At 39.0% G+C, this 23139-nt stretch overlaps 1 protein-coding gene across 2 annotated transcripts in view; it reads right to left on the reverse strand.

Moving 5' to 3' along the window:
* The window catches only part of slc16a12.L (solute carrier family 16 member 12 L homeolog), a 48289-nt gene that overhangs the window by 2456 nt on the left and 22694 nt on the right, over positions 1–23139 (reverse strand). Inside the window, exons 2-7 of one of the 2 annotated variants that reach the window (XM_041568751.1) lie at positions 15218–15494; positions 12290–12393; positions 11930–12073; positions 5868–6453; positions 5105–5207; positions 991–1249 (exon numbers count right to left, since the gene is read on the reverse strand). In XM_041568751.1, the coding sequence (XP_041424685.1) occupies positions 1118–1249; positions 5105–5207; positions 5868–6453; positions 11930–12073; positions 12290–12393; positions 15218–15327 (1179 nt within the window). In that variant the 5' untranslated portion in view covers positions 15328–15494 and the 3' untranslated portion in view covers positions 991–1117. Of the gene's footprint in view, positions 1–989; positions 1250–5104; positions 5208–5867; positions 6454–11929; positions 12074–12289; positions 12394–15217; positions 15495–23139 lie in introns of those variants that run through there. The other variant, XM_041568750.1, reaches the window with a different exon arrangement.

Genomic DNA, 23139 nt, shown 5'->3' on the forward strand with positions numbered 1-23139 from the left:
AATATAAAAAAAATCTGTTTGCTCTTTTGAGAAATGGATTTCAGTGCAGAATTCTGCTGGAGCAGCACTATTAACTGATTCATTTTGAATTTTTTTTTTTTCCCAAGACAGTATCCCTTTAATGGAGCCTAAGCTTTCCAATAGTGGCTGCACAAAACCACCAAAGCAGGTGCAATGCAATGCTGGATCTCATGAGAAAATGTTTACCTTTGACGGATGACTTCAAGGAAACAAGGATAGGAGAATAGAAACATTCTATTATTAACTTTAATGCTAATGAAGACAAGACTCACATCTGTAGGGAAACAGTCTATAGAAAATAGGCTTGATGCTGCTAATTAGAGGTGGTCAGTACTGGATGAGGCTTTCCACCCCCTAGACGCTGCTGCACTGTGAGGCAAGATAGACCATAAAACTTCAAGCAATACAGGACTTACAGTAGGAGAGCCCACTACTTGCATTGTATATACTCAGTTTACTTTGCAGTTAACATTAATTCTCTATTTTTAGTAGGGATGCACCGAATCCACTATTTTGGATTCGGCCGAATCCTTTGTGAAAGATTTGGCCGAATACCGAACCGAACCCTAATTTGCATATGCATATGCAAATTAGGGGTGGGAAGGGGAAATTTTTATATTACTTCCTTGTTTTGTGACAAAAATTCACGCAATTTCCCTCCCCACCCCTAATTTGCATATTTGCAAATTAGGATTCAGATTCGGTTCGGCCGGTAAGAAGGATTCGGCCAAATCCGAATCCTGCTGAAAAAGCTAGAATCCTGGCCAAATGCCGAACTGAATCCTGGATTTGGTGCATCCCTCATTTTTTTGGTTTCTGAAATTGTAGCAGTTTTAGGTGGCTAATACCAGGCTTTTATTTTAGTGACAAGCTTGTTTGTGATATTGCCTACACAGTTAACAATTTATTTGCATCTATTATCTTATGCCAAGCTCAGCCGGCTACTAAGTGTGCATTAGAAAACCTACCTGCAATGGGCGGGCTCACCAAATATGGCACTGCGTGCAGGAAGAACACCACTCCCAGGGCGGAGGACAAATTGGAAGTTCCTACGACGTCTCCAGTAATGACAGGAATGAGAGCCACATAGGCCCCATCAAAGTATCCAAACATGACAGAGAAAGGCACCAGCAACTGGAAGCGTGTCAGGAAAGGAAGAAACAGGCAGCAGAGGCCATCCAGGCCCACGGCTATGAGGTAGCAGCAGTATCGATGCTTCTTTAGGAACCTGCGAAACATAAAGGAGGTCCTGGTGAATATTTTAGGTCATTGACAGTGTCAGACTGGGACACCAGGGGCCCACCAAGAAAATTTAGACCAGGGGCCCACACTCAGTACTATTATTCTTCCTCTCCTCACTCAACCTCTATTGTCCTAGTCTCTTTAGTTATTCATACTATAACCTATTATTCTATCTATTTAGCCTCTTTGTTCTCATAGAAATAGGGAATGGCCATGAAATGTTTAGCAGTATCCCGGAGGGCCAGTCCGACACTGGTCATTGATCAATAATTCCGATGCAATATGATCAAGTAGAGCCCATAAAATGCATTATATACTAAGTGTTTGTATATAATTAACCCTGATCTGTTGGATACTGCACTCCTACCATCTCCCTTGTGGTGGAATAAATAAATGAATATAACAACTACAGGGGGAACGTAAGAGAAAATAATAGTATTATTTAGTGGGTGCCCACTATTAGACTAAAATTGTAGGGTGGAAGTGGCATTGTGGGTAAAGACCATTGCATTTACATTAAGGGGGTTATTTATTAAACCTCAAATTTTTCTGAAAGGGATTTTTGTGGCAAAACTAGAGATGCACCGAATTCACTATTTTGGATTCGACCAACCCCCGAATTCTTTGTAAAAGATTCAGACGAATACCGAACCAAAGCCTAATTTGCATATGCAAATTAGGATTAGGTTCGGTATTCGTCTGATGCAAATTAGGGGTGGGAAGGTGGAAACATTTTTTACTTCCTTGATTTGTGACAAAAAGTCACGCAAATTCCCTCCATGTCCCTAATATGCTAATTAGGATTTGGATTCAGTTCGGCCAGCCAGAAGGATTCGGCCGAATCCGAATCATGCTGAAAAGGCCAAATCCTGAAAAAAAAATGTAGCACTTCAGGAAAATGGGATTTGGGTTTTCACTCTATTGTATTATTTTTCCGCAATCCGATTAATTTGGGTTATTTTATTAATAAATAAGGTCAAATCGAGCATGGGAGTTTGGTTGTGTTTTTTTTTTCAATAAAATATGAAATAAATCCGGATTTCAATAAATAAACCCCTGAAAGTTTTGCTTCCTTAACTGTGTCCGCTGGATGGACACAAGGATAATCTATGAATGTTCCACTAGAGGGCAATGTATCTTTACAAATTGCTATCAAACACTGTAGCAGTTCTCCTACAGTGTAACAAATAGAACGCTACTAATTCCTCTTAAAAATTAAACTCCAATTCTTCCAAACGTACAAAGATTATTTATTCAATTAAAACAAAAGAAAGGAAAAGAACCTTGTTTTTAGTTTGATGTTTTTTGAGGGTAAGGCTACACTGGGCGTTTTGGAGAGATTTGGTCGCCTGGCCACTAATCGCCTCGTCTTTGCGGCGACCAATCTCCCCAAATGCCTTCCCTCATTCTGCGCCGGCAAAAATGAATCTTTGCGTGTGATTAGCCCCGGCGTTTTTTTTTCATTTTAGCCAGCGCAGAGTGAGGGAAGGCGTTTGGGGAGATTGGTCGCCGCAAAGACGAGGCGATTAGTCGCCAGGCAACCAAATCTCCCCAAAACGCCCAGTGTGGCCTTAACCTGACAGGTCGCCACACCCGCTTGCAAACTCTCACTGGTAATTCTACGAAATCTTCCAAAGACCCGCTTGTCACCTCTACTTATTGCTTTGTCACTTCTCAGTAATTCTATGATTTCCTAGCTTTAAGACTCAATTTTAATAATTGAGTCTTAAAGAGTTTGCAAGCGGGTGTGGCGAACTGTTAAAAAACATCAAACTAAAAACAAGGTTCTGTTCCTCTCTTCCTTTCTTTTGTTGCAGTTCTCCTGCTGGATTGTGCTACATTGTTTCAAGAGTCAGAACCAGCAGTGCAGAGAAAAAGACAAATACTGCTGGCAAGTGCAATTAAATTGGACCTGTCACCCAGACACAAAAAAACTGTATAATAAAAGTCCTTTTCATATTAAACATTAAATCTAATTTCTATTTTTTATTAAGGCATTCATAGCTGTTGTAAGCTCATTTAAAAATCTCAGCTGTCAATCAAATATTGTCTGCCACTTTTTTGGGTGACGGGTCCCCTTTAAATGTATAAATAACTTTAAAACCACTGTTTTTTAAATTAATGTTATTGGAAAGTTAACGTTACATTTCATCGAAAGGAAATGTCCGGCAAAAAAATAGCTTTTTTGCATAATGCTAAACAAAATTCTAATTAACTTTCCTATATACAATAATTAAACAGATTCAGTGGTTTTAAATGTATTGTAAATGTATTTGCTATTGACGGCAGTGTCTGTCTGTCCCTTTCTGTTCTCTAAAACACTGTAGCACTACTACCGAGATTTCTGTTAAATTGAATAGAAACGCTGATGATGTAAACATATTTAAACTCAAGTAGCACAAGTGAGATCCCAAGTACTTGATTGCTACAGTATGTACATCTTGCAGATTATTACTACTATATGTTACAGTGAAAATAGTTCAGGGGTTAATATCAAGGGTTAATAAACCCTCGAATTCGACCCTTGAATTTAAATCCTTTGAATTCGAATATTGAATTCAAAGGATTTAGCGCAAATCCTACGATCGATCGGACGATAAAATCCTTTGAATCGAACGATTTTAAGCAATTGATCGAACGATTTTTCTTCGATCAAAAAAAGCTTAGAAAAGTGATGGGGAAGGTCCCCATAGGCTAACATTGTACCTCAGTAGGTTTAAACTACCGAAGTATGTAGTCGAAGTTTTTTTTAAAGAGACAGTACTTTGACTATCGAATGGTCGAACGATTTTTACTTCGAATCGAAGTCGAATGTCGTAGTAGGATATTCGATGGTCGAAGTACCCAAAAAAATACTTTGAAATTCAAAGTTTTTTTCATTCGAATCCTTCACTCGAGTAAATGTGCCCCCTACTGTGTACTGTGACAGTTTTATACTCTCTTTGCATTCCCTATTAGTAAATGACCCCCGTGCCACTGCCCAAAAGCAAATATTGTTTACAAGAAAGATTAGGTAAACAGGAACAGAATTACTGTATTTTTTTTTTAATTTTAGTTCCCAAAAAGCAGCAATGCAAAAGGGGATCAGTAGATGGCGCTATTTAGCCTATGTGCTGGGAATAATCTATATTTAGTTGATTCTATTTCAGTGTAGGGGTTGCCCAAATTATCGTTCAGCAGAAACATCCTGTTGCATAATTTATGTTCTAGAGGCCAAAGTGTTGTTTTTTGTATCATCTTTCAAATACCGTACATTTTGTCATTGAAAACACACATGAAAGGTGCACGCATGGGGAATTATGGCATGCTTATTTATATCTCCGTAGCTAGGGAAATCTTATTAGAAGTAAGGTAAATAATTCTAGTGTGACTACTGACACATTCTCTGTATTGTCTAAAGTGATGTTGCCTGATATCTCACATACTGACTGGGCATTTCCCCAAGCTGGCTATATGATTGAGTATATATCTCCTGGAGAAAGAGTACTGTTATGAGTACCCCAAATCACACACATCAAAAAATCCAACCTGCTTTCTTAACAGAAAAGATAATACAGGTATAGGATCAGTTATCTGGCAACCCATTATCCAGAAAGCTTTGAATTACAGGAACGCTGTTTCCCCTAGACTCCATTTTATCCAAATAATTCAAATTTTAAAATTATCCCCTTTTTTCTCAGTAGTAATAAAACAGTACCTTGTACCTGATAAAAACTAAGGTATAATGAATCCTTATTGGAGGCAAAACCAGCCTATTTAGTTTAGTTTAAGGAGAAGGAAAGTCCTGTTATACTTGGGGTGCCAAAAGTTAGACACCCCCAAGTGAATCGCATTTACTTACCTGAAACCCTAGTGCTCCTATCAGGAGTAATCTGCACCGCCCGGAGTTATTCCAGCGAGCACCACAGAGCAATCGTCTTTCTTCATCTCCTTTCTTCTCGCGTCTGCCCCGGGAAATTTGAAGATCTGATAAACTTCAATCACTCTTTACTGCTGTACTGCAAGTTGGAGTGATATCACCCCCTCCCTTCCCCCCCCCCAGCAGCCAAACAAAAGAACAATGGGAAGGTAACCAGATAGCAGCTCCCTAACACAAGATAACAGCTGCCTGGTAGATCTAAGAACAACACTCAATAGTAAAAACCCATGTCCCACTGAGACACATTCAGTTACATTGATATGGAAAAACAGCAGCCTGCCAGAAAGCATTTCTCTCCTAAAGTGCAGGCACAAGTCACATGACCAGGGGCAGCTGGGAAATTGACAAAATGTCTAGCCCCATGTCAGATTTCAAAATTGAATATAAAAAAATCTGTTTACTCTTTTGAGAAATAGATTTCAGTGCAGCACTATTAACTGATTCATTTTGAAAAAAAATGTTTTTCCCATGACAGTATCCCTTTAATATATCAAACCACAGAACTATCTTTCCGTAGGGATGTGACAGGGAGGAATGCTCCTACAGACTTATCACTGATTCCTCTTGAAGGACTTACGTTTCATGAATTTTCAATGAAGCAAATGGGTCAGATTTGCCCATCACTACTCGTAAGGACACACATAGAGAAGGTGCTTTATATTCCTCACTGCTCTTAAAACCTTACCTTCTATCAGTGACCCATCCAAAGGTGATGTTACCAACAATGTCTATGATTCCAAGAATGGACATCAGGAAGGCAGCCTCTTGGTGGCTAACTCCCATACTTAGAGCATAAGGCACAAGGTAGACGAAGGGAGGACTACATCCATAGGCCAGAAAAAGGAAAGACACTGCGAGAATGACGAACTTTGGTTTTAGTAAGAAACTGTATTCCTTTGTGGTGCAGTAGCAAAGTCTCTTATGAGAACAGTCCTGGCACAGAGGGGAGCATGAGGAATCCAGTTGAGTGCTCGTATTTGCCTCATTCTCCATCTGCTCTCCTTTGAGTGGATAACGTAAAGAGTCCTCCTTAAGGGTAATTGGCCGCATCAAAGCACCGCAAACGCAGAGGTTGGAAACAAATCCTCCAAGGATAAGTAAAGCCCCTCGCCAGGAAAACTGTTCAATGAGCAGCTGAACCACAGGGGCTAAAAAAAAGGTGCCAATGCCACTCCCAGACATTGCAATCCCATACGCTAAAGCTTTCCGTTTCTCAAAGTATTTGCCCACCATTGCAATGGCAGGGCTGTAACAAAGTGCAAATCCAAGGCCTAAAGAAATGAGAGAGAAAAAGTGATGATTTGAGTATGTACAGTGCATATAAATTAAACGGTGCTAGAACTGTGACATTATATCTTTAATTAGGGCACAACACAGACCATTTGTTAAAGGAACAGTAAAACCAAAAAAATTAAAGTGTTTGCAAGTAAAGAAAACATCATGTACTGTTGCCCTGCACTGGTAAAACTGGTGTGTTTGCTTCAGAAACACTACTATAGTTCATATAAACAAGCTGCTGTGTAGCAATGGCAGAAATTGAAAAAAGGTTATATGGCACAGGATAAATAGTAGATAACAGATAACACCATTATGTTCTACAGAGTTTATCTGCTATCTGCTGTGTAACCTGAGCCTTTTCCCCTTTGAATGGCTGCTCCCATTGCTACACAGCAGCTTATTTATATAAACATTAGTAGTGTTCCTGAAGCAAACACAGCAGTTTTACCAGTGCAGGGCAACAATGCATTATATTTTCATTACTTTAAAAATTTTTTTGATGTTACTGTTCCTTTAAAGCCATAGCTGACCGTCTATAAAAATCTGTATTATATTGCTATAAATAGGACATTCTTTATTCCTACTCATTGGAATTTAACTGATTTGCATCCAGCATTCATAAAATATTTATTTTATATAATTGTACAGGTGTTCTGTATTACGGCCATGATCCTTGTCCACAAGGGGATGCAACTGCCAACAATTATCAGAACTTCCCCAGGGTTGCACATTGAGTATCTTTAGCTAATACTTTCTAAATCAAGTCTACGCTGCAGGTAGGAATCTTCTTGTACTTGGACACAAGAGCAATAGTATTACACATGTCTAACTGTCTCTGATGAATGGACCAGCAGGGGATATATAATGTGACCTGAGAAGGTTCTTTATACCTCCTTATAAAAGATATGTTATAAGAGATATATTGGTTCCCAAATGGGTTGGCCACCCTAACCAGTGACAGGGAGCAATCAACCTGAAGGCTTTATAGTGAGATTTGGAATGAAAAACTATTTTCTCTCTAGATACACCTGAAGGCCAAGCCTGAATGTCAATTATTGAGAAATTTGCCATGGTATCTAGTAGAATTAAGTCAAAGGCAACTGGACATTTAGGGGCAGATTTATTAAGGGTCAAATTTCAAATACATGGGAGTTTTTTTAAAACTCCCATAAACTCCCATGAACTTGAAGTACAACCAATCGAAAATTATTAAAAAACAACAAATTTTATAAACTAAATTGAATGCAATCAACCCGAATACTCTAATCACATTCGAATGCGATTTTTAAAAACTCGATTCGAGTTTTATCTCAGAAAAAAACTCGAATGTCAGGAAGGCAGCAAACAATTCCAAATTGATCCCAGGACGTCTCCCTTGACTAAAACAGCAATTCGCAGGTTTTAGGTGGCGAATAGTCGAATACGATTTTTTAAAGGGCCAGAGAGTATGATAAAGCTCAAAAAATTAAATTAAAACTTTTTAAAAAACCTCTAATCCCTAGTCGCATTTCACAGTTTTGGCCATAAAAAACCTTGAAAATTTGAATTCGAACTTTCACTTCGACCCTTGATAAATCTGCCCATTAGAGTTTTTCTTGAAAACGTTTCACCACTCATCCGAGTGTCTTCTTCAGTTCAGTTGAAGTGGTAGGAAATTCCCCAGCATTTAAACTCTTTTCTAAACATTATTTAGGTCAGCAAGTTTCAGGATAGTTTAATGGAGCGCCCCTTAGTAAGTGAAGGATAGGAATAACTATAGAGCTAACGTTAGCTAAGACCCAAGTTGGAGAGGTGTGGATCCACCAGTATAGGGCCACCGTGACAGGTCAGAGCTAGCAAGGGCCGTAGCAACTGTTATTGGCTGGACTTTGTGTGTGTCAAATTGAGTTGGACAGGGGAAAAAGAGAACCTCTGAGGCTGTGTGAGTAATTGTGGAGTGTGGAGAAGCTATAAAGAACTAGGAATAAAAGTGTTCCTGAGCTCAATTATAAGAACTGTGTGGACCTTCCATGTATTCATGGAAGTCATGGAAGATACTTCTTATACGCACATGAACTCTGAGATCTGAGTTTATGTGATACCTTAATTGGATGGATACCTTAATTGGAGATGGATAATTCTAGCTTCTGACCTCTTCTTCTGAGAAGTTGCAAGCTTATCTCATAATAAGGGTATCCCATAAACTCTATACTGTTTCCTGTTGGTTAAATGGAACACATCTTCACCCATTCAGATCCCAACGCCCCTTCTACAACCTACAACCTACAACCCATGAAGATACACTTTGTTATGTTTATGTGTTGCCAAACATACCTTGCCACGCCTGCTCTGTGACTGCTCTACAGGTTCAGACAGATGTATTGTGTAAATTCTATACTCTTGATACTAGCATCAGTTCAAAGCATTTTTTTTAACCCATGATAATTTCCAGTTTTGGCCTAAAAACAACATTTTTCGGCTGACGTTTTAACGCTAGCTCTGTGTGCACCGGAACATCGATGAAAAGACAAACTGGAGACACTGAACCACTGAGTAAACATTAACTTCTTTGTTGATGCAGGTGCCTGCGATGCACATTTTTACTTTGTAAATGTTTGGCCAGCTTCCATGCAAAAACAATGTAACGCCAGATTATTAATACTATCCTCTAGGAGACCAAACACTAATCCTTAAATAGCAAGGCTGCACTAAATGAATAATGCTTGTTATTATACCCCTATCCATTTAGTTTGTGCAAATAATGGTCCTTATGCCAATTTAGAAAGCCCGTCAAATATAAAAAGCAATGAAGTTTGGTAGTGGAAACAATTGGCCAAAGAGTCATTATAGGGCTTGGAGAAAACAACAGGCAATCTCAATATTTAAGTATAAGGCATATGTAGTTTGACCTAAAAGCAAATAAGCCATAACTGTGTAAGTACTGAGATGTGCCCAAGTGGATAATTTGTCATTGTTGCCAGTGATTTATATACACTTCTTTCCTGACTGCTTCCAACCTTCTAAAACTATAGCAACTGGGTAGGTCTTTGAAACTGTACCTGTGCACATCAATATACTGAATATACTGAATATACAAAAGATTTATTATGCACTGAAAGCACAAATAAACTGGAAAGTACATCAAAAATAAAGAATTAAGGTGTTCCACCTGTCAAGAGTCATGATGATGGAAAGATCCCAAAGGTTATAATCTCAACAAGAGCCACGAAAAAATACTCAGTGGAAAAGCCAGAACACACCGGGCCTTGTGTTTCATTTGACATTATTTCCCACAATGCAGCTTTTTTTTCTAGCTGCAGCAGGTAACAGTTGCAGCCAAATAATGGGGAGCAAAATTTTGCTTCAGTTTATTAAATCAGCTTTGCGCAATATGTTGGTGCTCTAAAAATACATGATAATAATAAGAATAATAATTATAAATGGAGCACAATTGTACACAAGTTGTACAGGTATGGGACCTGTTATCCAGAATACTCGGGACCTTGGGTTTTTGTATAACAGATTTTCCCGTAATTTGGATATTCATACCTTATATCTACTAGAAAATAATTTAAGCATTAAAAGACTGGTAGCAACAAATTTTTTCAATACTCCATTACCCCCGAAATAGCTATAATGATAGGTATGGCTTACTTCCCCTTAGCTGTTTTCAAATCTTCTTTAACTGCACATAATGTTACAAGCACAACAATTGCTCCCTATAGAGCAATTATCCCCAACCAGTAGGTCGTGATAGGCATCACCAACCCCTTGGATTTTGCTCCCAGTGACCTCAAAGCAGGTGCTTATTATTGAATTCCAGGCTTGGAGGCAAGTTTTGGTTGTATAGAAACCAGACGAACTGCCAAACCATGTCTCCAGTAGGCTGCCAGTCCATATAGGGGCTACCTAATTGCCAAAGCCCTTATTTGGCATCCCCAGGAACTTTCATAATAACTATGTTGCTCCCTAAATTTTTTTTTACTTTTAAATGTGGCTCACAGGTAAAAAAAGATTGAGGAGCCCTGCTATAGAGGATACTCTTGTGCCCCTGCAACCAGTGTTGGACTAGACCACCGGGATACCAGGAAAACTCCCAGTGGGCCCAGGTGTCAGTGGGTCCTCATGCTGCTAAACATTTAGCCTATTTCTTGGCCATTCCCTATTTCTATGAGAACAAAGAGGTCAAATAGATGGAATAATAGATTATAGTATGTAAAGAAAAGAGACTAGGAGAATAGAGGTTGAGTGAGGAGAGGAAGAATAATAGTGGGCCCCTAGTCTAAGGTTTTTGGGTGGGCCTCTGATCTAAGGTTTTTTGGTGGGCCCCTAGTGTCCCAGTCCAACACTGCCTGCAACTTTCACCTTGGCTTAATCTTTGTTAATAGGTGTAACAGGCACACTGATGTTAGGTGCAACCACTTTATGGAGTTTTGGTTTACACAAACCTATTAATATTAAATGAAAAACACTGTATTCCATTTTCTAGAATAAATCTCTTCCCCATGTGACTTGTTTACTGGAGCTCCATGGTTCTCCAAAAGTACCATGGAGGAAATATGACAGAATCTCCCCTTTAAAGGGATCCTGTCATCGGAAAACATGTTTGTTTCAAAACGCATCAGTTAATAGTGCTACTCCAGCAGACTTCTGCACTGAAATCCATTTCTCAAAAGAGCAAACAGATTTTTTTATATTCAATTTTGAAATCTGACATGGGGCTAGACATTTTGTCAATTTCCCAGCTGCCCCTGGTCATGTGACTTGTGCCTGCACTTTAGAAGAGAAATGCTTTCTGGCAGGCTGCTGTTTTTCCTTCTCAATGTGACTAAAGGAGTCTCAGTGGGACATGGGTTTTTACAATTGAGTGCCTGTTTTCTACCAGGCAGCTGTTATCTTGTGTTAGGAAGCTGCTATCTGGTTACCTTCCCATTGTTCTTTTGTTTGGCTGCTGGGGGGAAAAGGGAGGGGGTGATATCACTCCAACTTGCAGTACAGCAGTAAAGAGTGATTGAAGTTTATCAGAGCACAAGTCGCATGACTTGGGGCAGCTGGGAAATCGACAATATGTCAAAAAAAATCTGTTTGCTCTTTTGAGAAATGGATTTCAGTGCAGAATTCTGCTGGAGCAGCACTATTAACTAATTCATTTTGATTTTTTTTTTCCCATGACAGTATCCCTTTAACAGAAAATATACTTGTGCAGGGTAGTTACATACTTAAAAATTTCTAAGGCACAGGGGGAACATTATGCATAGGTTTGCCTCACTTGACATACCCTAATCAGTTATCCTCTGCATAATGCTTCCTCACACAATCCTTCCTCAACTTTCTTTACCCAAACCTTAAATGCCTAAAGTGAGTCCGGACACTTGTTTCACCAGGTACAACCTATGGAAATCCCTGAAAGTAATGCACAAAATGGTCATGGGATATTTCAACTACAGTGCATAACTGTCTGGGACAGAAATGAGATTGAATGCAAATTACCTGTGAGCACACCTAGAGTGAGGTAGAGATACTCCAGGCTTGTGGCAAAAGAACTCAGAACTAGTCCAGTGGATGCGAGCACTCCTCCGAGTATGATGCCAACTTGACAGGAGAAATGATTACTCACGTAGCTTCCAATAGGAGCTGCAAAAAAATAAATATAGTATCTCTGACACGCATAATGAAACATCAGAAACCTTTTAATATATTTTGCTGAAATGTATAAAAGTACAGGTGTTGGCTGCCCTTTATCTTAATTCTGAATTGTGCTAATAGAGGTTATATACATTTTCCCTGCAAAGATAAATTATTTTAAAGTATAACTCTGTGGTTGGGCTTTTCGCTAAGAGGAACACTTACCACATAGCATAGTGGAGCAGTCGACAATGGAATGTATCCAAGCAGTCCTTGCATAGTCTTGAGCAAAGTATGACTGGAACTCTACAAAGAATATAGATATGCACCTAGAAAGACAATAAATCTGTTGTTTAGATGCTTATTCCATCATATTAAAGTGAATGTGATGTATACAAATGAATGAAAGCACAGTAACTCTTGCACTCCCTATTATTCAGAACTATCTGAAAATACTGTACACTGTTCCACTTTTGTGATACAAAATATCAAAAGGCGCTTGAGGTGATGCCTTTAATTGCTAACTGAATAGGAAAATGTCGCAGGTTTTAAGATGTTCCTCAGGGACTGACGTAATTCTGTGTTCCGAGAACATGAAGCACGTTGTTTTTCAGTTAACCATTACATGCACCGCAGTTTATTTCTGCTCCTTTTACTATTATTTGTGCAAGAGGAACAGTCAGTCTCTAACCAAAACAAAAAAAAGAAACATTATTTTACTTATGATATTCAGTATACCTTTGTGTAAACTAGATATCAACAATATGCTATAAAAATAAAGGATAATAAAATTAATTAACCCCCGATCAGCACTGCCTCCCCTTTCAAAATCAGTGGAATACTACTTTGGGACCTTCCCCCGTAGAAGCAAGTTGAGCTGTTGAGAATGAGAACAATAACAGGGTCAGCCTGCCTGGTCCAATATAGGGTCGCCAGTTTTATCAGTTGTTTAACATGGACAAAATGGTGATGTCAATGACTTTGGGGCAGGCACAAAAATTTTGATGTGGGGTTAAGGAAGGCAAAAAAATAAAATCCCATTTTTACTTTCTTTAATGAAAAAGAAACCTCTCTCCAATATACTTTAATTAAAAAATGTGTACCGTTTTTATAAGAAACCTGACTGTATGCAGTGAAATTCTCCCTTCATTTACTGATGTGGATAGGAATTGTCAGACGGTCCCTAACTGCTGAGCAGGGAAACAATCATACTTATGAACAGCAGGGGGAGCCCCCGCCTTACTTCCCAGCCATGCAGAACTCAAGCAGCTTTGTTTATGACAATCCCTAAGCAGCCCAGACCACAATGAGCATGTGCACAGTCTTAGTCTTGCAAAGATGTTTAACAAAGTTACAAGATGACAGCCCCCTGTGGCCAACTTTGAAAGCATAAATCATTTGTTTGATTAGGCTTGTGGTGCATTAAGTTCATGCTTATATTTAGTATACAAAATACAGAATTTCTAGGCTTATTATATTTTAGACTTTCCCTGTGCTTTAAGATATTGAGCTGTAACAAAGGATCAGTGGGGGGGGGGACAGGGGTTATGAATGAGTGGATTTCTGCGCAGTTGACAAAATGTTGAACTTGGGAGTCGCCTGAAAAACGAAGCTGTCCAGTTTATACAGGTGGCAACACTAGTCCCATTACATGACCACCTGCTGCTGGAGTGGAGCCTTGAAGTGTGCAGTGCTGGGAATAGTAACCTCAAGCAGTGCTCATGGTTTGACTGGCCAGCAACAGGCTACAGGTTTAATTCCCTGGTTGGTCCAAATGACTTTAGTCTGACACTGAGCAAGAGTAATCTGGAAATTTGGGGTAAATAGACCAATATATGTGCTAGAAACACACAGGTTCTCACCTGTGTTCCACCTACCACACATGTAGCAGTAGCAAGCACAGCTGTAATGCATATACAGAAGGTCCACTACTCTTTGCACTCTTTGTGAACTTTGCACCCTGTCCATGAATGATAGATGAGGCCTATAATAAATAAAACTTACGCAGCTGGTGCAGTAAAAATGTATGAAGGTTAGACTTTTACTCGGTTTATTAAACATTTATTCCTTCCTTCGCCATGTTTTTCCTATTTTCAATTGTTTCTGAGAGCTGAAATCGGCAAAGTTCCCACAATTTTTTTTCTTTTTCTTAGGATCACTTAACAGAAAACCCTGCATATAAAACCTGTGTTTTTTTTTAAGTGATCAGAGAATGTTATTGGCTAGCTAACACTGACCCAATGTCTACCGGGGATCGTTGTTCATGCTGCAAAAAGATACACTTTACATGTTACATATGTAATACTATTACAGGTATGGGATCAGTTATTCGGAAACCTGTTATCTAGAAAGCTCCAAATTACTGAAAGGCCTTCTCCCATAGACTCAATTTTATCCAAATAATCCAAATTAATTAAAAAATGATTTCCTTTTTTTTACTTTAATAAAACTGTACCTTGTACTTGATCCAACCTAAGATATAATTAATCCTTATTGGAAGCAAAATCAGCCTATTTGGTTTATTTAGGGGGTTATTTATCAAAGTCCGAATCGATCTCAATATTTTCTGCTACATAATCCGATCAAATCCGCTCGGGTTTTTTTACACGTATTTATTATTACATTTTCTTTGTGGGAAAACAAAAACAGATTTTCACGTTCTTTTCGTATTTTTCACCCAAAAACTCTGATTTTCAGCTTTTTGCCTGAGAACTTCGGGGTATTGCACGAAACCCAGCACATATCAAAAAATCATTGGGACTTCTACCATTTACTTAAATGCAACCTCTACAAGTCTGAGATGCCAGATTTTCAGATTCGGACTTCTCCATCCTCAGGGTTTAATAAATTCCGAAAAATGTTTAGTAAATAAAGCCCTTAATGTTTAAATGATTTTTTTTGTAGACTTAAGGTATGGAGATACAAATTACAGAAAGATCTGTTATCTGAAAAACCCAAGGTCCCGAGCATTCTGGATAACAGGTCCCATACCTGTACACTGTACGTTCTCTGTGTACATAGCCTAATGGATATAGACACATGGATCAATTGATAGATAAATAGAAGACAACAGATAGATAATAGACAGATAGATGATACATGATAGATAACATTACAGATAGATAATAGATGATACATAGTTAGATTATATACCTGGTAACTGCACGAGTACAAACAGTAACAAAAAAGCAGCCAATCACAATCATCCATCCCCAGCCTCCATCGGGTGGCAATTTGTGCAAACTTCGCTTCTCTTGTGTCATTCTTGGTTTTGGAAGCCTTTTTTCTACACCGAAGATGCCACCTCAAATGGGTACACGACTTGGAAGTGCTTTGCTCATATGTGATCACTTCCAAATGCAACAAGATATCCGGCGACATGCGGAATGTTCCACAATTGTTAGCTTATTTTAGAGATTTGTGTCATCATCTGAAAAAGAGAAATGAAATGTTTATCATATAATCATATAGTTAAATGTAGGCCCCGCTTCCGGAGGCATGTTGGTGCTGAGATGCAGAGCGCAGTGGGGCTGGATTGCTGTTAACTGTGGGGGGCTTAAAGGAGAGCTAAAGCCTAACTAAAGAAGTAGATTAGAAATGTTGTACATTTGGGGGCAGATTCACTAACTTCGAGTGAAGGATTCGAATGAAAAAAACTTCGAATTTCGAAGTATTTTTTGGGTACTTCGACCATCGAATTGGTTAAATTCGTTCGAATTCGATCGAAATCGAACGATTCGAAGTAAAAATCGTTCGACTATTCGACCATTCGATAGTCGAAGTACTTTCCCTTTAAAAAAAACTTCGACCCCCTACTTCGGCAGATAAAACCTACCGAAGTCAATGTTAGCCTATGGGGAAGGTCCCCATAGGCTTGCTAAACTTTTTTGGATCGAAGGATATTCATTCGATCGTTTGATTAAAATCCTTCGAATCGTTCGATTAGAAGGATTTAATCGTTCGATCGAACGAAAAATCCTTCGATCGTTCGATCGAACGTTTAGCGCTAAATCCTTCGACTTCGATATTCGAAGTCGAAGGATTTCAATTCGAGGGTCGAATTTCGAAGTATTTTTAACTTCGAAATTCGACCCTTAGTGAATCTGCCCCTATGTTTTGGCCTTCTGTACCAGCCCAACGCAAACACAGCCCTTTAGCAGTAAAGATCTGTGTCTCCAAAAATTCGCCAGTAGCCCCCCATCTTCTTTTCTGCTGACATGCTCTGTGCTGCTGTCACTTACTGAGCTTAGGGAATATACAGTACACATAGAATAAAAATGTCACACTATAAGGCTGCTTAGTAATTAATACAGATAATTACTACATAACAGCACAGAAACCAGTGCAATTAGCACCAGAATTTAATAATCAGCCCTGTAGCATCAGCTTATATTACAGGCCAACCTAATCTTCTGATTGATAATTTACGACAACCCAAGGGCGTAACTATAGAGGAAGCAGACCCTGCGGTTGCAGGGGGGCCCAGGAGTGTAGGGGGCCCAGTGAGACCCTAATTAATTAGCAATTTTAATATATCTTGGTAAAATAGGCCAACTTATAAATATTTTGGGGCCCTAAATTGAATCTGCTATGGGGCACAGTAACAACTAGTTACGCCACTGCGACAACCCCTAATCTTAGCTTCTCAACAGCTGCTCAGAGCCCACGGAGCATGTGAGTGTCGCAGGCACTTACCAAGATGGTGACCCCCTGTGACAAGTTTGATGTTCTGGATCATTTCTGCTGTTGTGAAGCTGAAACTTTAGGCAGGTGCAATAAGTGCAATATATACAATATGGCATTTTTAGCCATATTTATTTCAGCATCATATGTTTAATAAAATGGTACAATATGTATGCATCAAAACCCATGACAAAGTGATAAAAACCTTGGCCAAAAGTGCAGATAACAAAGTCCTTGGAAAGAAATGCACATAGAGCGAAATACTGCGTGAGGAGAAATAAAAAGGGAAAAGTGCTGAGTGTTTGGGAATTTGCTTCCACACACTCGCATGTTACAGACTTTGATCACTCACACGTATAAACACAGAAAAACAACTCTCACTTTTGTCTCTTCATCAAATAACTCAGCAGTCTGTCAGGTTCTACCGGCTAACATGCAAACATTTGACGCTTTCTGTTATGGAACATTTTTTAATAAAATGGCACCGTTTTTGATAAAGTAAACCCTCAGAAAATGTTTCTCTTAATGCTGATGTCACCTTCACAGCTGTCAGCATGTGAAAATAATTCCCATACTGTGTCTCATAAGACTTAGGGTAGGACTACACGGGCGGTTTTTGTGCTATCCGACGTCCAGCGCAAAAACGCAGGCGCCAAGTCGGATGCAACGAAAGTAAGGTAAGATATACAGATGTCGGAGCGTTGATCCGACGCAACACGACTGTCGGATGCAGACGCAGCGCACAGCGTCTGCATCCGACAGTCGTGTTGAGTCAGATCAACGATGTGACACCATCATTTGTATATCTTACCTTACTTTCGTCACATCCGACTTGATGCCTGCATTTTTGCGCAGCGCTCCGGATCGCATACACAATGCCCGTGTAGTCCTACCCTTACTCTGACTGTACATGACAGGCAAGAATATCACACAATTAAGGTGATGGTTTGTGTGGCGCTAAAGATAAGCCCCTGAAAAGTCCTTTGCACAATAATGAAATTGAATTTTACCAGAGGAAGTTTACTTCCATTCCAGTAAAAATTATTTTAGGGTAGCAACAAAGCACCCTGTGTGCCATCACTCTTAAAGGAATTGTTCAATGTAAAAATAAAAACTAGGTAAATAGATAGACTGTGCAAAATAAAAAATGTTTCTAATATAGTTAGTTAGACAATGTTATTACATTTGAATTGTTGACACACTCACAAAATTGCACTTGAACATCTGCACTGTGCTGGTAAATGAGCCCTATGAATGTGATCATCAGCATAAAGAGGTTACTAGATGACAAAAGAGTTGACGAGTTTGCTCTGTCTTTGTACCCTAACTGAGATTTCAGGTGGTGATTAACCCAAGAAAGGGTGCTTTTAGTTGTTACAGCCTAAGCAGGAGAGTGTTGCACAGTGTATACCAAGGGAGAATAGTGTCAGGTTCTGTGAGAGACTGGGACCTTCTCTTCCAGACACGTTGACTACATTTTTGCCTCATACCTGTCTGTACTTAGCTTTTATAATTGTCTGATCTGTGAAGTGGAGTGGGCTCTCTGTTAGTGAATTTGTTTTAGTGTTTATAATTAAAGGAATAGTTCAGTGTGAAAATAAAAACTGGGTAAATAGATAGGCTGTGCAAAATAAAAAATGTTTCTAATATAGTTAGTTAGACAAAAATGTAATGTATAAAGGCTGGCGTGACTGGATGTAACACTACTTCCTGCTTTGCAGCTCTTTTGGATTACACTGATTGGTTACCAGGCAGTAACCAATCAGTGACTTGGGGGCACATGGGTCATAACTGTTGCATTTGAATCTGAGCTGAATGCTGAGGATCAATTGCAAACTCACTGAACAGTTATGTCCCATGTGGCCCCCCTTAAAGTCGCTGACTAACTCAGAGTTAGAGAGCTGAAAAGCAGGAAGTTGGGTTCTGTTCTGTTATACATCTGCTCACTCCAGCCTTTATACATTACATTTTTTATTTTGAACAGCCTATCTATTTATCCAGTTTTTATTTTTACACTGAACTGTTCCTTCAGTGTTTTCTAAAAGAACTAAAGATAAAAGGGCTAATTTAGGTCCACAAGTGCAGTGAGCAAAATACAATTTATTTAAAACAATGCAAGGTTTTCAGCTCCATTGTGGTCACAAGGCAATTCACTTGACGTAATTATACTGCACCTACTGCAACTGCACCAGATTCTTCTAAATAACTGCAACTGCACATGCATTTCAATACAAATTGGATGTATCTAGGATCAATTCCAGGGTTTGTCGTGCAAGTGATGTCATTAGGCAGAAATGTGCTGCACCTATTGGCTCTATCCTTGAAGGGAATCCTGGAGCTGCATCCTGCTTAGGAGGAGGTGTAGATCCAGGGTTCCCCATGCATCAATAGGGGCAGCAGTGCCTGATTCAGAATGGAAGGCAGGACTGACTGAGCAGTGCAGAGTGCTACTATATGGAGTATACACGTACACTTCTAACAGAATCAAAGATGGAGAGCTCCTGTGCATAACTATGAAGGCCTGGATCATTACTGTTATATAGATGCTGAACCATTAGGCTTCTGCAGTACAGTTTTTTAAGGTTTTATTCTCCTTTAAGGACAGGTGGCAACTATTTCAACATTCATAGAGAAAAAGAAGAAAGATTGATCAATTCAAATTCCCTGGTCCCCTGTCACATAAGTAAGATGCATGTATTTACAAAGACAGGGTTTTTTTAGCTACAAAATTATGATCATAAAATCGATAAGCCATAGTTAGATAGTTAGGGACCGTCATATGGGTTTTACCTTGACTTGGTAAGGTGACATCAATTTTATGATCATAGTTTTGTAACTAACTTTGTAAATGCATGCATCTGCATAAATTACTTATGTGACAGGGGACCAGGGAATGTGCATTGATCAATCCCTCTTTGGCCAGATCAGTTGCACTTCCATTGTATTTTAGTATTTAGCCATGGAGTGCTCACACAACCTTTCATTTTTGTATTTGAACATTTAGTGACCCAAGAAGGGCTAGTGCACATGTGCAGTGAACATCATTCAGGACCCTCTCAATAGGCAATACTCAAAGACTCCCCCAAATGGGCACACTTGAAAATTCCCAATTCAGATAACCCACCAGCACACCCTGGCCTCTCATGTCAAGATTGGTCCAGGGCTCAGTAAAGAAGGGGATCAGCACCCTCAACAACACATGGTAAGAAGAAAATAACCGGCACTCGGGACTCTGTGCAAGCGGGCCAAGCCCTGCGTGTTTATTAACGTAACGTTTCGGGGGAGTATCCCTCGATCTAATGAAGGGGTACGCCACCGAAACATTACATTTAATAAACACGCAGGGCTTGGCCCGCTTGCATGGAGTTATTTTCTTCTTACCACACTTGAAAATTGACATCTGTGGAATCCTTGTACCATGGATATTGGCCGTTTCATCAATCAGGCAGATATTGAAAGCTTCAGTTGGGTAGCCTTGTTGATATAAAATCAAACTAACCATAAAGATAAAACAGTAGTGGCAAAGGATGTTGTCGCTGACTGGTTTACTACTGGCATTTTTACATAAGATAACATTTCCAAGAAAGTAATCTTCATGTTAATAATTTATCATTCTAGCAAACAACCCGTCTAAGACTTTTCATCATTTATGTGATATTATGGTGTGTTTGAATGTGTCTATGGTTGCCTTATGTTACCTACACTGGGCCATACTCCATTATCCGACCAAGGGCTGAAGGATACCATACCATAAGTGTACGACTTCCTTCTGCCGTTCCATATGCACCTTTCGTAGCGTACAGTCCTACTGGCGCTTCTGAAAAGCTTTCCAGTACAGCAGGTGAGGCTGGGGCAGGATTTCATTGTATAAACATTTAATTAAAAAAACATATAAAGATTCTGGGCAGGGCGCCTGGCTATGAAGGCCTGGAGTAACGCTGCACTGCCAATGCTTTAGGGTGCACAGCCAATGCTACAGGATGTTTTGTATTCCCTGCCGCTGCTCTAATCCTCCTCAGGGTTGACAGACCCTTAGTTTTAGGAACCATTACTGTAGGCCAGAAGTACATTTACAGTAAATTTTATCACACTGGGTGCTGTTTGCCTCAATTGATTGGACATTTTACTACAATTTATTCACACAAGCAAAACTCCCCAGTGGCACCACCCTGCAGGCCAGGACTGGCAATCTGTGGGATCTGGCAAATGCCAGAGGGGCTGCTGTAAAATGCCATAGAAAGTGACTGTTGAGTAGGCTGGAGGGGGCCGTATGGGCCTCTGTGTACTAGGAATGGCAGGGCCTATTTTGAATCCCAGTCCAGTCCTGCCACCCTGATAATGAGCAACTAAAGCTGATACAAAACCAAGTACAGTAGAACCCACTTCAAGGAAAAGTAAAGCTAAACTAATAATTTCCACCCTTTTCAATGGTGTTAGGCTTTTCTTCTAAAACTTGTTATAATTTAATTTATTGCACATTTATTGGTGCTGGAAGACAACAGAGACCAGTGTGCTTTGAGTAAGGCTTTCCATTTATAGCACCCATTACAGTAAACTACTAGTTATTTACTATAAGTTTCCTCTATAAGTTTCCTCGTATAAATCATGTACTGAAATAAAATAAGCACATTAATTGTTTTTTTCTTTGAAACGTGACCCCTTAATGTGTTAAGGGAAGGTTGCAGCAGTTAAACAGCACTGTATGAAATCTGCCATCATAAATAAAGTCAAGGCAATTGCCTAAAAGGAAATGTGTGTTTCCTCCGTTAAAGATTTGTGGACAACCATTTGTGGCTTGGGGGCATCCTGGCAACTGAATGTACCCTCCAGTTTGGAAAAATAAGCGGTGTGCCGCAAAGTGAAAGGTAACTGCTATTGTGTGATCAGAATCCTTGAGGCGCCAACAACTGGAAATCACTTTTAAGAGAAGCCCCCAGTTCAAGATATTAATTTGGTTAGAATCGTAAACAGTTTTATCTCCTCGAGATTTTAGGATAAATTGTTTTTTTTTAAAAAAAAAGTCAGAAAAACGTAACACAATTTATTAAAGGAAAACTATACCCCCAAAATGAACACTTAAGCAACAGATAGTTCATACCATATTAAGTGGCATAATAAAGAATCTTACCAAACTGGAATATATATTTAAGTAAATCTTGCCCTTTTATATCTCTTGCCTTGAGCCACCATTTTGTGATGGTCTGTGTGCTGCCTCAGAGATCACCTGACCAGAAATACTTCAACTTTAACTGTAACAGAAAGAAGTGTTGAAGCAAAAGACAAAACTCTGTCTGTTAATTGGCTCATGTGACCTAACATGTATGGTTTGTTGGTTTGTTTGTGAGTACAGTGAATCCTACGATTCCAGGGGGCGGCCCTTATTTTTTAAAATGGCAATTTTCTATTTAAGATTACCAAATGGCACATACTAATAGAAAAGTATATTATTATGAAAATGGTTTATTTACATGAATCAGGGTTTTACATATGAGCTGTTTTATGCAATATCTTTTTATAGAGACCTATATTGTTTGGGGGGTATAGTTTTCCTTTAAATGCAGAAAAATAGCCACTAAAATGCACTGAAATTTAAAGAAAACCCCATAAAAATGTTTTTTTTTGTATATATAAAGACACACACAATTGTATATATAAAGAGAGTGAGTTAATAATGTACTCCCCCCCATTTATTCTTATTTTTTTTAAGTATGAGGAGTGCTGTGGAAGAAAAGACATCACAAGTGGTGATTTCAATTGATGACGTCACCATGCGACATTTATAAGGATATCCTTTACAGGATATTTATGGCTTTCGTGTACAGGTAAGGGATCTTTTATCTGGAAACCATTTATCCAGAAAGCTCCGAATTACGGAAAGGCCATCTCCGATAGACTCCATTTTATCCAAATAATCCAAATGTTTAAAAATGATTGAATTTTCCTCTGTAATAATAAAACAGTAGCTTGTACTTGATCCAAACTGAGATATAATAAATCCTCATTGGAAGCAAAACCAGAATATTGGGTTTAATTAATGTTTACATGATTTTCTAGTAGACTTTAGGTATGGAGATCCAAATTATGGAAATATCCATTATCCAGACCATTCTGTGTAACAGATGCCATACCTGTATTATACTGTATATGTACACATATATACATATATACACACACCGAGACACACATAAATCTAATTGTGGGTTTTCCTTAATATATAGCGCTACTTATGCAGGCAGTGCTATAGAGCAGATGTCTTCAATTATCATGAATTTAGATTAAAGCACTCTTACCTGTCTAAATCCATGCTCCATCGCTGAAATCTTTGCAGAAAAGACACAGAGCATATTGTTTCCTAGTTTCCTGAGACCATAATCTCTTGTATTTAAACTTTG

Source organism: Xenopus laevis, chromosome 7L (assembly GCF_017654675.1).
Source record: "Xenopus laevis strain J_2021 chromosome 7L, Xenopus_laevis_v10.1, whole genome shotgun sequence".
Classification (NCBI taxonomy): Eukaryota; Metazoa; Chordata; class Amphibia; order Anura; family Pipidae; genus Xenopus; species Xenopus laevis.